This window comes from Mustelus asterias, chromosome 8 (genome assembly GCF_964213995.1).
Source record: "Mustelus asterias chromosome 8, sMusAst1.hap1.1, whole genome shotgun sequence".
NCBI lineage: Eukaryota > Metazoa > Chordata > Chondrichthyes > Carcharhiniformes > Triakidae > Mustelus > Mustelus asterias.
This window is the reverse complement of record NC_135808.1, coordinates 44,801,819-44,824,822: the sequence shown is the minus strand read 5'-3', so window position 1 is coordinate 44,824,822 and position 23,004 is coordinate 44,801,819. Positions and strand designations below refer to the sequence as shown.

At 44.1% G+C, this 23,004-nt stretch overlaps 1 protein-coding gene across 4 annotated transcripts in view; it reads left to right on the top strand.

The window, feature by feature from the left end:
- Positions 1-23,004, top strand: part of LOC144497122 (complement C4-like) — a 469,428-nt gene that overhangs the window by 128,833 nt on the left and 317,591 nt on the right. For all 4 annotated transcript variants that reach the window (XM_078217916.1, XM_078217917.1, XM_078217918.1 and 1 more), the window contains exons 6-8: positions 4,296-4,378; positions 14,937-15,024; positions 16,491-16,596. In XM_078217916.1, the coding sequence (XP_078074042.1) occupies positions 4,296-4,378; positions 14,937-15,024; positions 16,491-16,596 (277 nt within the window). The remainder of the gene's footprint in view (positions 1-4,295; positions 4,379-14,936; positions 15,025-16,490; positions 16,597-23,004) is intronic.

The following is a 23,004-nucleotide window of genomic DNA, read 5'->3' as shown; positions in this document are numbered from 1 at the left end:
CATAGATCTTGTACTAGCCATGTATTTACCCCTTCACTCACTGCTGAGGCTCCCAGCCATGACTACCCATGCTCCACTCCTCCCCCCACCCGACCCCTCTTCTCCCCACCATCTTTATCACTAAGACAACTGTCTTTGTTCTCTGACTCCAGGACTTCGTTATCAGTAAAATAGGTCAGCACAACAATATTTGACAGGTGCTAAGCACAGCTGGAAATTCTGTTTCGGTTAAATTGTACAAAAGTCAACTGCAGTTAGGATGTGCTCGATTCTGACCTTTGCAGCAAGTAGATATGCTGACTCTCTGCAGCCAAAGGACCCGCAACCTTTTTCTGTTATTATTATAAATTTTTAAACCTCACTACAGAATTATATTAAAATCTCAAACATTATAATTTATTTTCCCCTGTCAATATGATGCAAAATTTTGAAGCATTGTGAACAGCAGGGAAGATACTGTAGAATTTCCAAAGGACACACAATATTTTTTGGACTGGGAGATATATTTTATTCCTGAGAAGAGTGAAGTGATGCATTTTAAGATGGAAAAAAGAAAAAGGCAACGTTAAATAAACCATACAAACTTAAAGTAACTGGAGGAGCCAAGGGAGCTGTGTGTGTAGGGGCACTAAACACTGAAGGTGGCGGGATTGGGTGAGAGAGCAGTTAACAAGTCATCGGGCCTGATTTTACCATTTTGAGTCTAAGTGCCGAATCTGGGCGTCAAATAGATCCGAGCCTGGAATCCTCTTTCCAGCGCGCCCATACGCTTTTTGCTGGCTTTGGTCCGATTCGCGCTGTGGGCGGGGCTTAGTGCTGCCGGACCGATCGGAGCTCTGAACTGCGCATGCGCAGTTCGAAAAAAATCCGAAGCAGCGTGCTCGGGCGGGGAGAAAAAGCAGAAAGCGGAGAGAACGGCTCTCTGACCCAGATCATCTTGGAGGGGGTGGGGGGGAGGGGGGGGCGTGGGAGGAAAGGGGGCGGGACCCAGATCACCCTCTGAGGGGGGGGGTGGGAGGAGGAGAGGGGGCGGGACCCAGATCACCCTCTGTGGGGGCGGGGGGGGGGGTTGGGAGGAGGAGAGGGGGTGTGACGGGTCCATCTGGCTCACCAAGTCAGTTACAATACTGCATTCAGCATCTACTGAACCATCTTGGATACAAAGGATAATGGCATTAGGGTTCTGCATGTAAGCCTTGCTTATGCTAAAAATTATATCCTTGGTGTTGGCAGCCATTCCTGACATTACAGTACTGATAGCACCAGGAAGATCGACCAGTACCATTCATTATCCTTTGTATCCAAGATGGTTCAGTAGATGCTGAACGCAGTATTGTAACTGACTTGGTGAGCCAGATGGACCCACAAGGCAGAAGGACCATCTTTGTGTTGACCAAAGTGGATCTAGCTGACGAACATACAGCTTATCTTGCTAACGGATGGATGGTGGAGGGAGACCAGCGATCGAGGTAGGTTGGGAGTGTGCTCTGCCGAGGGGGGCCTGCCTCCAGGGGGGTCTGATCCCAGGGGGTGTGGGGTCTGCCGGAGGGGCCTGCCTCCCAGGGGGGTCCGATCCGAGGCGGGGGGGGGGGGGGGGTCTGCCGGGGTGGTTAGCAGGGGGGGTCTGCGAAGGATGGTCGAGGAGGATGGTGACTTCACAAGAGCAGAGAGGGCTTCGGAGGTTCCCCTGCAGAATAGAAATCCGCTTCGGACTTTTATTCTGCAGGTCACTAAAAGCGCGGATTTGGAATGGGCCAGAAGATGGTAAAGTGGGATTTGGCGGCAGGGTTGGGCGCGCGGTTCATTAAGTCGATTTAATGCATTTAAATTGCCGTGCTGCCCGAATTGGGTGTCGGTAAAGCCGCGATCTGCTCGGAATCAGGTGCAGATCGCGGTATAGGCCTGATGCTCAACTTTACCGCGATTTCGCGCCCGAAAACGGGTGCGAAGGTTTGGTAAAATCGGGCCCATAGAGTATCCCTGGTTTGTGGGGCTTGTGTAAGGAAGTTGTATTAAAATTTTATAAAACTTCACTTTCTCCTCAGATGTACTATTGTGTTCAGTTCTAGGCACCACACTCCGGAAAAAATGTAAAATAAACCAGAGAGAGTTCAAAATAGATTAAATAAAATATTCTATGATGTGTTAGGAAGATAGATTGGAGAAGCTGGCATTGCTTTCCTTTGAGGAAAGAAGGCTGAGAAGCAATATGGAAAAAGTATTCAAAATCATATGGGATCTAGACAGTGTTAAATGGGAAAAAACTGTTCCAACTCGTGAAAAGATCGAGAATGAGAGGGCACAGACGCAAAGCAATCAGAAAAAGAATCATATCGCAGGACTTCATCATTAGAGACTGAATTTACAAAAGCAAAAGTTTACTTCAAATGTCTATAGAAACATTGGTTTAAGCTCAGCTTCAGTATTGTGTCCTTTGCTGTATTCTGCACTTTAGCAAAAACGTCAAGACATTAGAGAAAGTGCAGATATAATCGACTAAAAGGCTTCTGGAAGAACTTCAGTTTCATTGTATAGAGGGGAGATTTAGGACATTTTGCATTTGCAATTGACTGAGGATTTGATGGACAAATACAAATCTCGAGCGATCAATGTACTTTTCATTGGTGAAAGTTCTAGAACAAGTATACAGAATTAATACAATTCGTAAAAACATCAATAGAGGCATGATCAAAATTTAAAAATAATCACACCTTTATGGCTGGGGTCTGGAATCCACTGCATGAGAGGATGGTGGGTGCAGCAGGTGAACTGCTGCTTCTGACAGACAATGCAGACATCACCCAAATCGCTTCTTATGCAAGGAATACGCATTACATTTCTGTTCAGTTTTCCATATTCACGGAATGATGCACTTGCATTGGACATGGCACAGAACAGTTGCACTAGGATCCTAGGATGAGCGGGTTACATTGTGATGAGGGGCTGACTACATTGGGACTGCATTCTTTGGAATTTAGCAGGACCAGATGTGCTCCCATTGAAAAGACACGGTGAGGGTGGGGATTGACAAAGGAGACACTGTTAGTTTAAGGCTTATTTTATTAGTGTCACAAGTAGACTTACATTAATACTACAATGAAGTTACTGTGAAAATCCCCAAATCGCCACATTCCGGTGCCTGTTCGGATACACTAAGGGAAAATTTAGCATGGTCAATGAACCTATTCAGCATGTCTTTCAGACTGTGGGGGGAAACTAGAGCAACACAGACACGGGGAGAACGTGCAGACTCCACACAGACAGTGACCCAAGCCAGGAATTGAACCTGGGTCTCTAATGCTGTGAGGCAGCAGTGCTAACCATTGTGCGGCTGAAAGAGGTTGTTTCATTGGGCTAGGGAATTTGGAGAACAGAGACATTGCTTCAGGATAAAGGAATGAGATAGGTTGATATGGTAATGCTGCTCATTGGAACATAGGTAGAGGAATAGACTATCAGCCCATTGAGCCTGCTCCGTCATTTGATATGATCATGGTGGATTTGACACTTCAATGCTTTTTACACCTACTATCCTCATAATCCTCTACGTTATTATTAATCAGAATCAATCAATCCCTACTTTAAACATACTCAGTGACTGAGCTTCCACAACATTCTGGGGTGGAGAATGCCTAAGATTCACAACTCTGTATAAATAAATTTCTCGTCTTCTGGTTTCTAAGTGGCATCGCCTTATTTTGAAATTGTGTCCCTGATTCTAGATTTGCCAACAAAGGAAAATGGCTTACTTGCATCTGCCCTGCCTCTGGTGGGTTTCAATGAAATCACCTCTCATTCTTAAAAATTCCAGAGAGTACAGGGCCACTTTGCCCAATCTTTCTTCATTAGACATCCCTGCTATCCCCGGAACAAATTTGTTAAGCCTTCCTTGCACTCCCTTTATGACAATAAGGTCCTTTCTGATGTAAGGAGACCAAAACTTCCCCAGAAGGATGTGGGTGATCCATCCTTGAATTCACCAAAGTCTGAAGTGGATTGGCCTTTCAACTCTCAGTGAACTAAGGATATGGGGAACGGATAGAAACGTGGAGCTGAGATCGCAGATTGGTTTAGAACGGCGGAACATGCTTGAGAGACCATGCGAACTATCTGTTCTCATTTTTATTATCATCTTCTGATGTTGTAGTCTACAAGGCAATATCATGTTAGTCTTCCTCAGATCACATTTTAGAAAGCAAACCTTTAAACTTTCTGCTCTATATTGTAAAGGGTCATACCGATAGTCTATGCGCCAGCATAATTTCTGCTTTTTTGTTGTTGTGATTATGTAAAAGATCCGGAATTTGGAGAATAGAGGCAGCATTTCTGGATTCACCCATGTCCAAAGTTTCAGCGCAGTTTGAAGTGAAGGAATTCGGTAAGTAGTTCTTAGTGATCAAAAGACATAAGGTCAGTACTGATGCTTTGTGCATAGTTGTTCACTCATATTAATTCCAATAACATGTTTTACTGAAAATAATCCCGGGAACTGATAGAACTCCAAATGCTAATATCCCTCCAAGAATTAAAATAAAAAGCAGTTAAACAGGAAAATCAGAATAATGGTCTGAACTGGTTTTGTATACCTTAAAATTGAACACCAGTAAAATGGCGAAATATGAATACTGGTCTGAACTGATCTTGTATGGAACACATGTAAAATAGGGAAATAAATTTGGTTTGTTCCCGCTGGAACGAAGGAGGTTGAGGGGTGACCTGATAGAGGTCTACAAGATTATGAGTAGCGTGGACAGAGTAGATAGTCAGAGGCTCTTTCCTAGGGTAGAAGAGTCAAGTACTAGGGGATATAGGTTTAAGGTGCATGGGGAAAGGATTAGAGGAGATGTGCGAGGCAAGTTTTTTACACAGAGGTGGTGAATGTCTAGAATGCGCTGCCTGGAGAGGAGGTGGGAGCAGGTACAATAGCGGCATTTAAGGGGCAACTAGACAAATACATGAATAGGATGGGAATGGAAGGATACGGACTCCATAAGTGCATACGATTTTAGTTTAGGCGGGCATCATGATCGGCACAGGCTTGCAGGGCCGAAGGGCCTGTACTTTTCTTTGTTCCTTGTTCTTTGGTCCAAATCATCTGCAATTTGGAGTCTTGTTGATGGGAGGTGAATATTGGCCTCTGATATCAGAGAGAAATCCCTTGCTCTTTAAACGTTAATAATATAATTGTAACTGTACTTTGCCATATGGTCATGTGTTATGTCCACATGAAAGGATAGATGGGACCTTGGATTCAAGTCTGATCTAAAAGACATTTCGAATGTTAGTGCAACACTCCTTCAGTAAAGTAAAGGTCGCCATAGTCCCAGATGACTATACCCTGACTGGTGGCGATTTCACCTGAGGATCATCGCACCTCATGTGAGGTGCAATGGTGAGAATGCAGGCCTCCATGAACAACCTTTGTTAGTATGAGAATTGAACCCACGCTACTGGCTTTCCTTTTCAACACTAACCATATATCCAGTCAAATGAGCTAGACATGGACAAAAAATGACCATTGATAGTGAAGAGGCTAGCTTTCGACACCAAATTAATAAAAGACCAGGAGACCATAATATATTGGAGCAAAATTGGGCCATTCGGGCCATTGAGTCTGCTCTGCCATTCAATCATGGCTGATAAGTTTCTCAACCCTACTCTCACGCTTTTCGCCGTAACCTTTGATCCCCTTACCAGTCAAGAACCTACTTACCTCTGTCTTAAATACACTCAATGACCTGGCCTCCATAGCTTTCTGTGGCAAAGAATTCCAGAGATTCACCACCCTCTGGCTGAAGGAATTCTTCCTTATCTCGGTTCTAAAGGGTCGTCCCTTTACTCTGAGGCTGTGCCCTTGGATCCTAGTCTTTCCTACCAATGGAAAAATCTTCCCTATGTCCATTCTATCCAAGCTATTCAGTATTTTTGTAAATTTCAATGAGATTCCCCCTCATCCTTCTAAACCCTATCGAGTACAGACTCAGAGTCCTCAAATGCTCCTCATACGTCAAGAGTTGGTAGAGAAGAAGCAAATACACTTCAATCCATAAGAGTGTGAGGCATTGCATTTGTGGAGGGTGAGCAAAGCAAGGGAATATTCAATAGATGGGAAGATATTCAGAAGGGCTGAGCAAGTGAGAAATCTTGGAGTGCATGTCTACAGGTCCTTGAAGACCATAAGCACATAAAACATAGGAGCAGAATTAGGCCACTCGGCCCATCAAGTCTGCTCTGCCATTCAATCATGGTTGATATTTTTCCCACCCCCATTCTCCTGCCTTTTCCCCATAACCCCTGATCCCCGAATTAATCAAGAACCTATCTATCTCTGTCTTAAAGACACTCAATGACCTGGCCTTCACAGCCTTCTGAGGCAAAGAGTTCCACAGATTCACCACTCTCTGGCTGAAGAAATCCCTCTTCATTTATATTTTAAAGGATTGTCCCTTTAGCCTGAGGTTGTGCCGTCTGGTTCTAGCTTTTCCTACTAATGGAAACATCCTCTCCACATCCACTCTTTCCAGCCTCGCAGTATCCTGCAAGTTTCAATACGATCCCCCTATATCCTTCTAAACCTCAACGAGTACAGACCCACAGTCCTCAACCGTTCCTCATACGACAAACTTTTCATTCCACGGATCATTCTTGTGGACCTCCACTGGACCCTTTCCAAGGCCAGCACATCCTTCCTTAGACACGGGGCCCAACACTACTCACAATACTCCAAATGGTGTCTGACTAGAGCCTTATACAGCCTCAGAAGTACATCCCTGCTTTTGTATTCTAGCCTTGTCGACATGAATGCTAATATTGCAATTTGCCTTCCTAATTGCCGACTGAACTTCCATGTTAACCTTAGCGAATCTTGAACAAGACTCCCAAGTCCCTTTGTGCTTCTGATTTCCTAAGCATTTTCCCATTTAGAAAATAGCCTATGCCTTCATTCCTTCCAAAGTGCATCACCTCACACTTTTCCACATTGTATTCCATCTGCCACTTCTTTGCCCAATCTCCTAGCCTGTCCAAGTCCTTCTGCAACCTCCCTGCTTCCTAAATTATACCTGTCCCTCTACATATCTCTGTATCATAGAACATAGAACAGTACAGCACAGAACAGGCCCTTCGGCCCACGATGTTGTGCCGACCTTCAACTGCAAATTTAGCAACAGTGCCTTCAGTTCCTTCTTCCAAATCGTTAATGTATATTGTGAAAAGTTGTGGTCCCAGCACCAACCCCTGAAGCACACCACGAGCCACCGGCTGCCACCCCTTTATCCCCACTCTCTGCCCTCTGCCAGTCAGCTAATCCTCTATCCATGCCAGGATCTTACCCTTAACACCATTGGCTCTTAACTTATTTAACAGTCTCCGATGCGGCACCTTGTCAAAGGCCTTCTGGAAATCTAAATAAATCACGTCCACGGGTTCTCTTTTATCTAACTTCTTTGTTACCTCCTCAAAGAACTCTAACAGATTTGTCAGACATGACCTCCCTTTGAAGAAGCTGTGCTGACTCAGTCCTATTTTATCATGCACTTCCAAGTACTCTACGATCTCATCTTTAATAACGGACTCTAAAATCTTGCCAATGACCGAAGTCAGGCTAACTGGCCTATATTTCCTGTTTGCTGCCTCCCTCCCTTCTTAAACAGTGTTGTTGCATTAGTTACTTTCCAGTCCTCTGGGAACCTCCCTGCCTCCAGTGATTCCTGAAAGATCACCACCAATGCCGCCACAATTTCCTCAGCTATCTCTTTTAGAATCCTGGGGTGTGGTCCATCTGGTCCAGGTGATTTATCCACCTTCAGACCTTTCAGTTTCCCTTGAACATTCTCCTTAGTGATGGCCACTACATTCACCTGTGCCCCTTGATTTTCCTGGCGCTCTGGCATTCCACTGGTGTCTTCCACCATGAAGACTGATGCAAAGTAACTATTCAATTCCTCTGCCATTTCTTTGTTTCCTATTATTACTTCTCCAGCCTCATTTTCGAGTTGTCCAATGTCTATTTTTGCCTCTCTTTTACCTTTTATATATTGAAAACAACTCTTTCTATCTTCTTTTATATTACTCGCTTGCTTACACTCATATTTCATCTTCTCCCCTCTAACTGCTTTTTTAGTTGTCCTCTGCTCACTTTTAAAGGCTTCCCAATCCTCTGGCTTCCCATTAATCCTCGCCATTTGTATGCTTTGTCTTTTGCTTTTGTGCTGTCCTTGACTTCCCTCATCAGCCATGGATGCCTCATCCTTCCCTTTGCATGTTTCCTCCTCCTTGGGATGAATTTCTGTTGTGCCTCCCGAATAACCCCGAAAAACTCCTGCCATTGCTGTTCCACTATCTTCCCTGCTAGGCTCCATTTCCAATCAACTCTGGCCAGCTCCTCCCTTATGTCTTTGTTGTTACCTTTATTTAATTGTAATTCCGTTACATCTGATTCCAGCTTCTCCCTCTCAAACTGCAGGGTAAATTCTATCATATTGTTGTCATTGCTCTTGTAGGGATCCTTTACCTTAAATTCCCTAATCAAGTCTGCCTTATTACACATCACCAAATCCAGAATTGCCTGTTGGTGGCAGGACAGGTGGACACGGTGATCAAGAAAGCAAGTGGAATGCTGTCCTTTATTGGGTGAGGTATTGGATACAAAAGTGGGGCTATAATGAAGGAACTTATAAAATGCTGCTTAGGGCACAGATGGAATTGTGCGTGCAGCCCTGGTCACCAAATTACAGAAAGGACATTATTGTTCTGGAGAAAATGTAGAGGAGAATTGCAATAATGTTGCCAGGGCATGAAAATTGCAGCCATGAGGAGAATAGCTTATTTTCCTTAGGGTAGAGGAGGTATGGGGTGACCTAACTGAGGTGTCCAAAATTTTGAGGAACCTAGAAAAGATAGTGGAGTCATGATTCCCCCTTGCTGTGAGGTCAATTACCGGGGGCATTGATTAAAGGTGATTCGTAGAAGGATTAGAGTGCAGTGGAGGATAATTATTTCATCTAGAGGGTGGTGGGCATCTGGAATGCACTTCCTAAGTTGATGTGTGAGACTGACTTGCTCAACTCATTTATGAGGTACCTGCATCTGCATTTGACGGGCTGTAACCTACAAGGCTACAGACCAGGTGTTGGAAAGTGGGATTAAAATGAATGGCTGCTTTCATTTTTTCTTTTTCTTGCTCGCGCGGATACGATGAACTGAATGGTCTCTTTTGGAACCAAAACAGAAGAATTTACATACTTCTCACCACATTTTCCTTTACAAATGATTGGATTTAAAAATTAAAGGTGGAAAATCTGTAGGCTCAAACAGGGTAAAGTTTAGTTTCATCCAGAACAGTGTGTAAAGAAACTTAAGTAAAAGTGATCAACATTTTTAGCTAAAATAACTGAAATAAAATTGCAATGATTACAATGCAGAAAAGAGAAAAAAATATACTTAAATATGAGATTTCAAATCAGCCTCTTTTGCTTGAATTCTTTGTTTCTGAAGGGAATAAGTTGAATCCTGAGGCTCTTTTTAACAGATGCAATGGCTTCTATAGTTGAATATTCATCAGTTTCCCTTTGTAGATGAACTGAGTCGCTGGTTTTAGGGAGAGAGAGTATTCACTTTTCCTCTTCAATTTTGCAGTGCTGACACTTGCAGGTTGCCTGGACTCGATGGACAGAACAACAATTGATTTCTTAACGTCCTTACCTTTGCTCTCCCTTGGACACAGACCCTCTCCGATGTTATCTCTCAGAGTTATTAGTCCCTCAGGATATTCTACACTCTGTCACCCAAGATAGCTTTTTGCAGCCTCTTGAGACAATTCAAAAACACAGGCATGAGTACAATGCTAATTTTCATGAAGACATTATTTCAAGCAAGGAAAGACGTTGCTGATCTTAAATTGAATCTCCACCTCTCTTTTATTCCCTTAGAAGCCAAAGCGTTTCAGAACATTTAAATGGGCATCCTTGGGTGAGCTATATAAAACCTTGGTTAGGCCGCATTTGAGTATTGCATCAGTTCTGGTCACCACACAATCAGAAGGATGTGGAAGTTTTGAAGCGAGTGCAAGGAAGGTTCTGCAGGATGTTGCCTGGTCTCCAGTGGGTTGGCTATGAGGAGAAATTGAATAAACTAGGATTGTTTTTACACGGAGGTTGAGGGGAGACCTGATAGAGGTCTATGAAATTATGTGAGGCATATTCAGGGTGGATAGTCAGAGGCTTTTTCCCAGGATGGAAGTGTCAATTACAAGAGGATGTGTTAAGAGCAAGAGGATAAGATGTGAAGGAGTAGGACCTATCAAATGTAACAGTGGGAAAGTCTGTATAGAACCGGTAGAAATGGCAGAGGTACTCAATGAATACTTTGCTTCAGCATTCACAGTGGAAAAGGATCTTGGTAGTTGCAGTGCAGACTTGCAGTGGACTGAGAAGATTGAGCATGTGGACATTAGGAAAGAGGATGTGTTGCAGCTTTTGAAAAGCATCAAGTTAGATAAATCGCCGGGACCGGATGGGATGTACCCCAGGTTACTGTGCGAGGCGAGGGAAGAGATTGCTGAGCCTCTGGCGATGATCTTTGCATCATCAATGGAGACGGGGGAGGTTCCAGAGGATTGGAGGATTGCAGATGTGGTTCCGTTATTCAAGAAAGGGAGAAGAGATAGCCCGGGAAATTATAAACCAGTGAGTCTAACCTCAGTGGTTGGTAAGTTGATGGAGAAGATCCTGAGAGGCAGGATTTATGAACATCTGGAGAGGAATAGGATGATCAGAAGTAGCCAGCACGGCTTTGTCCAAGGCAGATCATGCCTTACAAGCCTAATTGAATTTTTTGAAGATGTAACTAGACACATAGATGAGGGAAGAGTGGTAGATGTAGTTTATTTGGATTTCAGCAAGGCGTTTGATAAGGTGGTCCATGCAAGGCTCATTGAGAAAGTGAAGGGGCATGGGATACAAAGGGACATTGCTTTGTGGATTCAGGACTGGCTTGCCCACAGAAGGCAAAGAGTGGTTGTAGATGGGTCTTTTTCAGCATGGAGGTCGGTCACCAGTGGAGTGCCCCAGGGATCTGTTCTGGGACCCTTGCTCTTTGTGATTTTTATAAATGACCTGGATGAGGAAGTGGAAGGATGGGTTGGCAAGTTTGCTGATGACACAAAGGTTGGTGGGGTTATGGATAGTGTAGAGGGATGTCAACAGTTGCAACGAGACATAGATAAGATGCAAGACTGGGCGGAGAAGTGGCAGATGGACTTCAACATAGATAAGTGTGTGGTGGTTGATTTTGGCAGGTCGAATAGGATGAAAGAATATAATATTAAGGGTGAGACGCTTGGCAGTGTGGAAGATCAGAAGAATCTTGGGGTCCAGGTTCATAGGACGCTCAAAGCAGCGTCGCAGGTGGAGGCAGTGGTTAAGAAGACGTATGGAATACTGGCCTTCATCAATAGAAGAATTGAGTTTAGAAATCGGGAGATAATGCTGCAGCTGTATAGGACCCTGGTCAGAACCCCCCTGGAGTACTGTGCCCAGTTCTGGTCGCCTCATTACAGAAAGGATGTGGAAGCCATAGAAAGGGTGCAGAGGAGATTTACAAGGATGTTGCCTGATTAGGTGGCATGCCTTATGAGGATAGGTTGAGAGAGCTTGGTCTTTTCTCCTTGGAAAGGCGAAGGATGAGAGGTGACCTGATAGAGGTGTATAAGATGTTGAGGGGTATTGATAGAGTGGATTCTCAGAGGCTTTTACCCAGGGCTGAAATGGTTGCCAAAAGAGGTCACAGGTTTAGGGTGCTGGGGAGTAGGTACAGAGGAGATGTTAGGGGTAAGTTTTTCACTCAGAGGGTGGTGGGTGCCTGGAATCAGCTGCCGGTAGTGGTGGTGGAGGCGGATTCATAGAAATCATAGAAACCCTACAGTACAGAAAGAGGCCATTCGGCCCATCGAGTCTGCATCGACCACAATCCCACCCCCATATCCCTACATATTTTACCCGCTAGTCCATGCATCCCAGGACACTAAGGGGAAATTTTAGCATAGCCAATCAACCTAACCCGCACATCTTTGGACTGTGGGAGGAAGCCGGAGCACCCGGAGGAAACCCACGCAGACACGAGGAGAATGTGCAAACTCCACATAGACAGTGACCCAAGCCAGGAATCGAACCCAGGTCCCTGGAGCTGTGAAGCAGCAGTGCTAACCACTGTGCTAGGGTCTTTTAAGAGACTTTTGGATAAGTTCATGGAAGTTAGTAAGATAGAGGGTTATAGGTAAGCCTAGTAGGTAGGGACATGTTCGGCGCAACTTGTGGGCCGAAGGGCCTGTTTGTGCTGTAGTTTTCCTATGTTCTATGTTCTATGTTCTAAGGGATCACAGGTTCAGGATGAGAGGGAAAAGTTTAAGGGAGATGTGCGGGGGAGGTTTTTTACACAAAGAGTGGTGGGTGTGTGGAACGTGCTGCCAGAGGTGGTTGAAGCAGGCACATTATTTAAGAGGCATCTGGATGGGTACATGTGAATTGAGGCTACCTTGTTGAATGTTTTTAAGGCAACAATAGATAAATTTCTGAACAGTAAAGGAATTAAGGGTTCTGGTAAGTGGAGCTCGGTCCACGAAAAGATCAGCCATGATCTTATTGAATGGCGGAGCAGGCTCGAGGGGCCAAATGGTCTACTCCTGCTCCTAGTTCTTGTGTTCTTATGTTCTGATATGAATGGCGGGGAATAGGGGGATACGGACTGAGTAAGGCCAGAAGGTTTTTTTTAGTTCAGTTAGGACATCATGATTGGCCCAAGCTTGGAGGGCCAAAGGGCCTGTTCCTGTGCTGTACTTTTCTTAGTTCTTTGAGTCTTTGAATCTAAAGCTAGCTCTTTAGATTCTGACAAGTTTTGAACAAACCTGTCAGGTTGTCTGTCGGTCCATGTTTCCATTTTTAAAAACCTCAATAAAATAGCTTGAAAAGTGAAGTCTATATTTGAAACAGTTATCCATATCATGTACAACATGTCAATTCTCCGACTAAATTCTCTTTCACCTGAAAGTGAATTAAAGTGCCCAAATTTCCATTGCCCAATATACCTCTCACTCAAATTCCATCTGTTTAATGAGGGAAGGGTGTGGTGTACAAGACACGTAATTCAGTGCTCAAGGAAAATACCTTGGGAGCAAGATTCAGATTCCATACAGGTTGTGGAATCTGAAATTCAAAGTACCTAAAATCGAAAACATACTTTTACGATAATGCTGGCCATCTAATCTGTCAGTGATTGTGCAATCAAAATAATGGTTGACTAGGGTTGCCGTCCTTACAGACTGGAGCATATTTTGATTCCCAACCTGCAGCAATGTGATAGATTTTTAATAGCTGACGCCAAAAACTCAGCAAACACTTGAGTTGAAGTGCAAATTGGGGTAAGCAACAAATGCTGTTCAGAAGACCAACATCCCATGAAAGAATGAAGATCAAATAAAATTCTATTTCATCAAATTTCCTATATTTTGAATTATATTCCACCCAAATCCTCTCTCGTTGAAGATTATTCTCACAATACTTCATTATCCTCCTCAAATGTAATCTCCCAAAATGTATCCCCAGAAATACACACTCTTCCAGATTTCTTCCATATGAATTCTATCTCTCCAAATTCAATCTTCCAAAATTCTATTCACCACTGTCAAATCTCTACCTTTCCCATAATTGTGTTGGTGAAAAAAGTCAAAACAAATTGTGAAAATAACAATCAATCTCAGTGGCAAATATTTGTTCAGCGTAAAATAGTCAGAAACAAAACTGATAAAAACAAAAAGGTAAGTATTTTTACAAAGAACAAAGAGCAAAGAAAGTACAGCACAGGAACAGGCCCTTTGGCCCTGTGCCGATAATGATGCCCGAACTAAAAATAATTCTTCTGCTCTTACTTGGTCCATTTCCCTCTGTTTCCTCCCTATTCATTCCTCCCATCCAGACGTCTCTCAAATGTTACTGATGTGCCTGCTTCCACCACACCCTCTGGCAGTACATTCCAGGCACCCAGTACTCTCTGCGTGAAGAACTTCCTCCGCACATCTCCCTTAAATTTTCCCCTCTCACCCTGAACCTGTGTCCCCTTGTAATTGACACTTCCACCCTTGGAACTGTCAATTCCATGGCAGTTGTAAAAGTTCACTGAAGATTAACCCCATTGTGAATCTTTCATCATGACCTTAATTATTAGTAATAGAACATAGAACATTACAGCGCAATACAATTATTGTCAGTAATGACAATAATTGCATGGTTCAAATTCTTTGTAGTTATTCTACTGCCAAACTTCTCCATTACATTTGACCAGCACATCTAGTGTGTTGCCAATAAATAGCCTTACTTCTGGACAGACATACTGTACATATGGGGGTCAATTTGAGATACATGCTAGAAATGTGTACATACCTACAAGGGGCGGGGGCGGGTCAGCAGGGGGTGGGACTGAGTCAGCAGGGGGCGGGGCTGGGTCAGCAGGGGGTGGGACTGAGTCAGCAGGGGGTGGGACTGAGTCAGCAGGGGGTGGGACTGAGTCAGCATGAGATGCACATCCATATGCACATTTGCAAATACAGAAGTGCATGTACAAGCGCATGCATACAATAGGCTCTGTCAGAGAGTCAGTGCATAATCAATGGCCTCATTCTGCACTGTTGGGATTCTATGAATTAAATATCTTAGGCATAGGTCTATGAATCTCAGTTCTGGGAATATGAATGAAAATTTGCATCCTGGGAGCTGTTATTATGGAGCAGATGAAATGTGTATGGCAATGCATTCAACTGAGACCACTGCTCATTTATCACTCCTAGGTTGAAGTTTGGGACAAGTGAATGAGCTGTTTTGCCTATATACAAGCAGTCAGTATTTTGCATGATGGTGCATTACATGATACAGAATGTGTTGTTCAAGTTCTCCCCAGGTTTGATGTCAAGGTACAAGCGGATGAATTGTTTTACCTCGTGACGAAAGATGAATTCAAGTTTAAAATTGTGGCCAAGTAAGTAGAGTAACTGAGTCGTCAAACAGCGTTGCAGCACTTATACTTTCATAGAAATCATCATAGAAATCATAGAAACCCTACAGTACAGAAAGAGGCCATTCGGCCCATCGAGTCTGCACCGACCACAATCCCACCCAGGCCCTACCCCCATATCCCATCCGCTAATCCCTCTAACCTACGCATCCCAGGACACTAAGGGGCAATTTTAGCATGGTCAATCAACCTAACCCGCACATCTTTGGACTGTGGGAGGAAACCGGAGCACCCGGAGGAAACCCACGCAGACACGAGGAGAATGTGCAAACTCCACACAGACAGTGACCCAAGCCAGGAATCGAACCCAGGTCCCTGGAGCTGTGAAGCAGCAGGGCTAACCACTGTGCTACCATGCCGCCCTTTCCTGACTGAAATAATGGCACTGACAATCCCAAAATGTCTGCATTATTTAAAAGGGACAGCATTCATCAAGAGGACTCCTATGACATTGTTTAACAGTCAGGCCACCACTGATCAAGACTTTTCCGTATCCCGGTAAACATAGAAACATGGAAATAGAGGCAGGAATTGGCCAGTAAGCTCTTCAAGCCAATTCTGCCACTCATTCTGATCATGGCAGATAATTCAAATCACTTGCCTGCACTCGCTTTCCCCCATATTTTTTGATCCCTTTAGCAAAAAGAGCTATATCTAACTCCTTGAACACATTCAATGTATTGCCTCAATTGCTAAAGTTCTGCATCTTCAGGTAATGAATAGGGAATTTTATTTCTGACAACCAGAAGCAGTCATCAGGCCTGATTGAAAGATACAAACTGATTGAAGGCCACAAAAAATGGTTGTGGCAGATTCATGAAGTTTGAGAATCATTTCCATCACTGTTCCAATTCTCTTTCTAACAACTACATCCATCTCCTTGGAAGTGTTTGACGTGAAGTCAGTTATTTTTGCGAAATTGATAATACACTGTACTTCTAAGATAATCTTGTAGCCTTTTATTGATACTGTAACAAAGAGCTCTACCTCTGTAATATTGCTCAACATTGCCCTGTCTCAGGTCCCATACGATTGAAATCTTGATCATTGCCTAAGGTTCTTGCATAAAACTGAGCTCATTCAAATCTCTGATGCTCATGTGTTTACTTTTTTAGTGTATCTTCACATCCATACTTTTTATTCTACCCTTTGGGGAATACTGGGGGAGGATTTTTGAGCTGCTGATCAGCCCGTTGAAAAGCATTCAACGCTCTTTCCATGGCCAACAAGTCTTGGTTTGGGACCTGAACATGGAGTTTCTGGTCTAGTGGTAGGGGCGCTACCACTGCGCCCCATGACCCATACCCCACCCCCACACGCCTTAACTCACAATAGGTGAGTTAACAAATACCGAGCCTTCAAAAACACACATCTATTCTTCCAGCTGGTTCTGACAAAATATTTATGAATCTTGACTATTGTTTTCAAAGGCATACATATGGTGAGGCTGTGGAGGGCAGGGTGTATGTCAGATTTGGGATCCTCCATGAAAGTGGCAATAAGTCGTACATTGGGGGTCTGGAACAAGAACTAACGGTAAGTATGTCTTCATGGTTTCAGTTTTGAAATGTGGAGTTTAATTTGTTACTGAGATTTTGATGAGAACAGTGCCAGTCTGCTATGCCTGCATCTTCTTCTTCACCTATTGCCTGCATCCTCTAGCATAATTCCTCACAATTGTTAGTCCTGTGGATCCTTAGCAGAAAACTAAGTCAAATGGAACATGACAATGTCCCAGGTTCTGGAACAAGTTCACAAACCCACATAGAATCCTGCCACACTCCCAATACTCGCTGTGTATTGGCATTAATTGAATTAGAGTCATAGGGTCACAGAGTCATAGAGGTTTACAGCATGGAAACAGGCCCTTCGGCCCAACTTGTCCATGCTGCCCTTTTTTTAAAACCCCTAAGATAATCCCAATTGCCCACATTTGGCCCATATCCCTCTATATCCATCGTACCCATGTAACTATCTAAATGCTTTTTAAAAGACAAAATTGTACCTGCCTCTACTACTACATCTGGCAGCTTGTTCCAGACACTCACCACCCTCTGTGTGAAAAAAATTGCCCCTCTGGATACTTTTGTATCTCTCTCCTCTCACCTTAAACCTCTGCCATCTCGTTTTAGACTCCCCTACCTTTGGGAAAAGATATTGACTGTCTAGCTGATCTGTGCCCCTCATTATTTTATAGACCTCTATAAGATCACAACTCAGCCTCCTACGCTCCAGAGAAAAAAGTCCCAGTCTATCCAGCGTCTCCTTATAACTCAAACCATCAAGTCCAGGTCGCATCCTAATAAATCTTTTCTGCACTCTTTCTAGTTTAATAATATCCTTTCTATAATAGGGTAACCAGAACTGGACACAGTATTCCATTATTCGTATTTTTAAATATTGTAAGACTAACATCCTCTTCGAGGTGTACAGATTGTGTTAATGAGAGAGAACAGTGTAGATGTATTAAAATTGACACAAAATAGGAGAGAGCTGAGAAATCCACCAATTGGGCAAACATGTTTTAGTTCTGAAATGCCTGTTCAGAAAGATAAGAAGGTGTCAGAGTATATTGAGAACATGATTTTTTCCTTTTGGTAAGTTGGGAGAAATACTTACCAGAAGGCATTAGGAATATGTTGGGAGAGAAAATTAAATAAGATATCAAAGCAGTGAATATTGAGATCATAGAATCCCCACATTACAGAAGGAGGCCATTCAGCCCATCAAGTCTGCACCGACCACAATCCCACCCAGATCCTATTCCCGTAATCTCATTTACCCTGCTAATCCCCCTGATATTAGGGTTAATTTAGCATGGCTAATCAACTTAACTGGCACATCTTTGGACAGTGGGAGGGAACCGGAGCACCCGGAGGAAACCTAACAGACATGGGGAGAAAGTGCAAACTCCAACCTGAGGCTGGAATTGAATCTTGGTCCCTGGCACTGTGAGGCAGCAGTGCTAACCACTGCGCCACTGTATCGACCAAGATGTTCATATTTGATGAACAGGACACTATGGATGTCCTGACCTATGCACATGCGTTGTAATTACACATGTTGCATAAACCACTGATTTGTGCTGTTCGGGCCCTCTGAGTATGCATTGGCCACAGTGTTAGAAATGTCGGCCTCTTCTGCAATACTTAACCAGGTAATTTCTGGAGTATCAACAAGATCTACAAGATTATGAGTGGCATGGACAGAGTAGTCAGATGCTCTTTCCTAGATAGAAAAGTCAAGTACTAGGGGTTTAAAGTGCGTGAGGAAACGTTCAGAGGAGATGTGCAAGGCAAGTTTTTTACACAGAGAGTGGTGAATGGCTGGAACACGCTGCCTGAAGCAATGGTGGGAGCAGGTACAATAGCGGCATTTAAGGGGCATCTAGACGAATACATGAATAGGATGGGAATGGAAGGATACGGACTCCATAAATGCATACGGTTTTAGTTTAGGCAGGCATCATGATCGGCGCAGGCCTGGAGGGCCAAAGGGCCTGTTCCTGTGCTGCACCTTTCTTTGTTCTTTGTTCTTTGTGTTGCGCCTGCCGCACAGTCTGTTTTACTCCTTATACGGTGGACAAATAACTGCGAGTAGACGTCCTGTTCGCACAACCAATATTTATTTAAGACTCACAATCAATAATCACCCACCCAATGAACAATAAGTTATCTTACAGAAAATACTAGAGTTCAAGTCCAAAACAAGACCTTGACATAACTTTGCGTGACTGGCAAGTACCCAAGCAGATATTGGCCTTTATCTGTGCACTGGTCTCGGTCGTCCTCTGCGAAATCTGGTCCTTTGGTCTGGTCTGGCACTCTGGCATGCCTGTTCAGAAAGATAACAAGGTGTCAGAGTATATTGAGAACATGATTTTTTTCTTTTGGTAAGTTGAGAGAAAGTTTGCACTTTCTCCCCATGTCTGTCTTCCTTCCTTCTCGGGTGTGGTGGTTCTCCTAGTTCTGGTCGTCGCTGGCAATGGTCACCGTTGTTGTAGCTCGTTCGTGGGGTCAGAGAGAGAGAGAGATTCTTGGTTGTGCAGCACCCTTTATACCCCGTTGGGTTTCGCGCTCCTTTTGGCCATTGCCAATCAATCGATCAGGACTTGATCACCCTGATTGATAAAGTCCAATCGGGTGCTGCCACACCGATCTCTGGGTGTGTCCCCAACGGCCATGTCTGCAGGTGCAGGGGGCACATAGAATACTCACCTCCCTCCCAAATAAAGGGTTACAGCACCTCTATGTCTGGTAAACAACCCTGTTTGACCAGAAAGTCTCTTTTGTCCTGGAGATGACCCATATTCACTCGTCTGGGTTGCAGCCTGTTTATCCCTGTCTTTTAGGCTGCAGCCTGTCGTTTTAGTTCTTGCCCAATTGTCCCAGGGTGCTTTACAAACACCATTTTAGATTGCCCGTTTGGCCACAGTCCCCCCTTTGATCCTGAACACGAAGCGTGATGGATCACAAACTCAGGACCAGTATCTGTCAGGAATTCCCCAGTCACTCAACAGTCAAGTAAGGCCCAGGCATTGGCATGCACAGTAATAATACATTCGTTCAACATATTCCAGAAGCTACAGACAACAACACTCTACAAATAAAAACAACCACATATTCGAAACACCATTATTACAATAAGCTAATTATCCACAAATACAGACAATCAGATATTCCAAACACCATTATTATAATAAACTAATTATAAACGAACACTCAAGCAAACATTAGAATAAAGTATTCGCAGATCTGAGGCACATTTTGGTCGTAGGATTTCCAACGGCTCATTAGCACAAATCGCAAAATGGCAGGCTCTACTGCTCTACTGAATTAGAGGGGACCATGGTTCAAGGGCGACCCTACGTTCTGCCTCCGGGCGATCCTCTTTTTCCATCGGCTGAATTGGACTGTGAGGATGATTAGGTATACCAGGGTGAACAAAATCAGTACTACTGCCAGGTGTGACATTATGCGATTAAATGGATGGATTTGGATGTTTCAGCCCCAGTTCCAAAGGTCATCCCACCAAGAGGTGACTTTAATTTCTTTAATCCTCCTTTTCACCTCTTGGGTCTGCTGTACTACTTTGGTGAAGGTTCTGTGGGCTGTAGCCAAATTTGCCCGAATCAGGTTCAATTCCTCTGGCAGGAGTTTTAGGCTTGTGTCATATTTCTCATGGTACTCCCCGAGAGTCTATCGGAGTTCGTCAGTGGCGTTCAAATCTACCCTCTCCCTCTTATGAATGTCTATTAGTTGAATGAGGCCCACCCTGACTGGTGTGTCTGGTTTGATGCAGAATGTAGTGTTAGTAATGTTACAATGTGTCGCGACATTCTGATATTGTTTCAGGGAGGTGGTGAGACAGTACCTCCCTGCTCCCTTGTAAGCTACCCAAGTTATGTCTGTGTCCAGGCTACGAGCTTCTACTGAGCAATTTAGGCGAGTGTTTGTTCTGAAGCCACACAGTGCATGCTCATTTAAATAAACTGGGTACGGGCATGCGATTATTTCGTCAGTTTGCTGACATCTGTCCAGAGTAGTGCCGATGAGCTTCCCTTCTTTCTCCAATGTGTATGGTAAAGTGCCGTCGTGCCCTATCCAGATATCCTCATGGATAGTCCCTATATTCTCCACTTCAAAGACCCTCAATCCGACCCGGTCGTCAGTGATTATGAGGAGCCCTAATATCATTCCCAGGGCTTTCCCTGGAGTCCCTTTGCAGTCGTCATTGAACCAGACTTTGGTCAACTGTCACATCTGGCAGCCAGATAGCTTGGGGTGTTTCTTACCCGTAAATAGGTGTTCCATCTGTTCATCACTATTCGAAGACGGAACCTGTCCACTGTGTACCTGCTCTAGGTTTTCCCTTCGCTGTTCTGTCATCCACTGTCCATATGCACTACATATGGGAATACAGGTACTACTACTGGGAATACAGGTACAGAATTCCCTAAAAGTGACGTCACAGGCGGATAGGGTCGTAAAGAGTGCCTTTGGTACATTGGCCTTTATAAATCGGAGTATCGAGTATAAAAGTTGGAGTGTTATGGTAAGGTTATATAAGGCATTGGTGAGGCCGAATTTGGAGTATTGTGTACAGTTTTGGTCACCTAGTTACAGGAAGGATGTAAATAGAACATAGAACATAGAACATAGAAGATTACAGCGCAGAACAGGCCCTTCGGCCCACGATGTTGCACCGACCAGTTAAAAAAAAAAAAAAAAACTGTGACCCTCCAACCTAAACCAATTTCTTTTCGTCCATGAACCTATCTACGGATCTCTTAAACGCCCCCAAACTAGGCGCATTTACTACTGATGCTGGCAGGGCATTCCAATCCCTCACCACCCTCTGGGTAAAGAACCTACCCCTGACATCGGTTCTATAACTACCCCCCCTCAATTTAAAGCCATGCCCCCTCGTGCTGGATTTCTCCATCAGAGGAAAAAGGCTATCACTATCCACCCTATCTAAACCTCTAATCATCTTATATGTTTCAATAAGATCCCCTCTTAGCCGCCGCCTTTCCAGCGAAAACAATCCCAAATCCTTCAGCCTCTCCTCATAGGATCTCCCCTCCATACCAGGCAACATCCTGGTAAACCTCCTCTGCACCCTCTCCAAAGCCTCCACATCCTTCCTGTAATGTGGGGACCAGAACTGCACACAGTACTCCAAGTGCGGCCGCACCAGAGTTGTGTACAGTTGCAACATAACACTACGACTCCTAAATTCAATCCCCCTACCAATAAACGCCAAGACACCACATGCCTTCTTAACAACCTTATCTACTTGATTCCCAACTTTCAGGGATCTATGCACACATACACCTAGATCCCTCTGCTCCTCCACACTATTCAAAGTCCTCCCGTTAGCCCTATACTCAACACATCTGTTATTCCTACCAAAGTGAATTACCTCACACTTCTCCGCATTAAACTCCATCCGCCACCTCTCGGCCCAACTTTGCAACCTGTCTAAGTCTTCCTGCAAACTACGACACCCTTCCTCACTGTCTACCACACCACCGACTTTGGTGTCATCAGCAAATTTGCTAATCCACCCAACTATACCCTCATCCAGATCATTAATAAATATTACAAACAGCAGTGGCCCCAAAACAGATCCCTGAGGTACACCACTTGTAACCGCACTCCATGATGAATATTTACTATCAACCACCACCCTCTGTTTCCTATCCGCTAGCCAATTCCTGATCCAATTTCCTAGATCACCCCCAATCCCATACATCTGCATTTTCTGCAGAAGCCTACCATGGTGAACCTTATCAAACGCCTTACTAAAATCCATATATACCACGTCCACTGCCTTGCCCCCATCCACCTCCTTGGTCACTTTCTCAAAAAACTCAATAAGGTTAGTAAGGCACGACCTACCTGCCACAAAACCATGCTGACTATCACCTATCAATTCATTACTCTCCAAATAACTATAAATCCTATCCCTTATAATTTTTTCCAACATCTTGCCGACAACAGAAGTGAGACTCACCGGTCTATAATTCCCGGGGAAGTCTCTGTTCCCCTTCTTAAACAATGGGACAACATTCGCTAACCTCCAATCTTCTGGTACTATACCAGAGGCCAACGACGACCTGAAGATCAGAGCCAGAGGCTCTGCAATCACTTCTCTTGCCTCCCAGAGAATCCTTGGATAAATCCCATCCGGACCAGGGGATTTATCTATTTTCAGACCCTCCAGAATATCCTGCACATCCTCCTTATCAACTGTAATACTGTCTATTCTACTCCCTTGCAACCCAGTGTCCTCCTCAGCTATATTCATGTCCCCTTGCGTGAACACCGAAGAGAAATATTGGTTCAATGCTTCACCAATCTCCTCCGGTTCCACACATAACTTCCCTCTGCCATCTATAACTGGCCCTAAACTTGCCCTAACCAACCTTCTGTTCTTGAC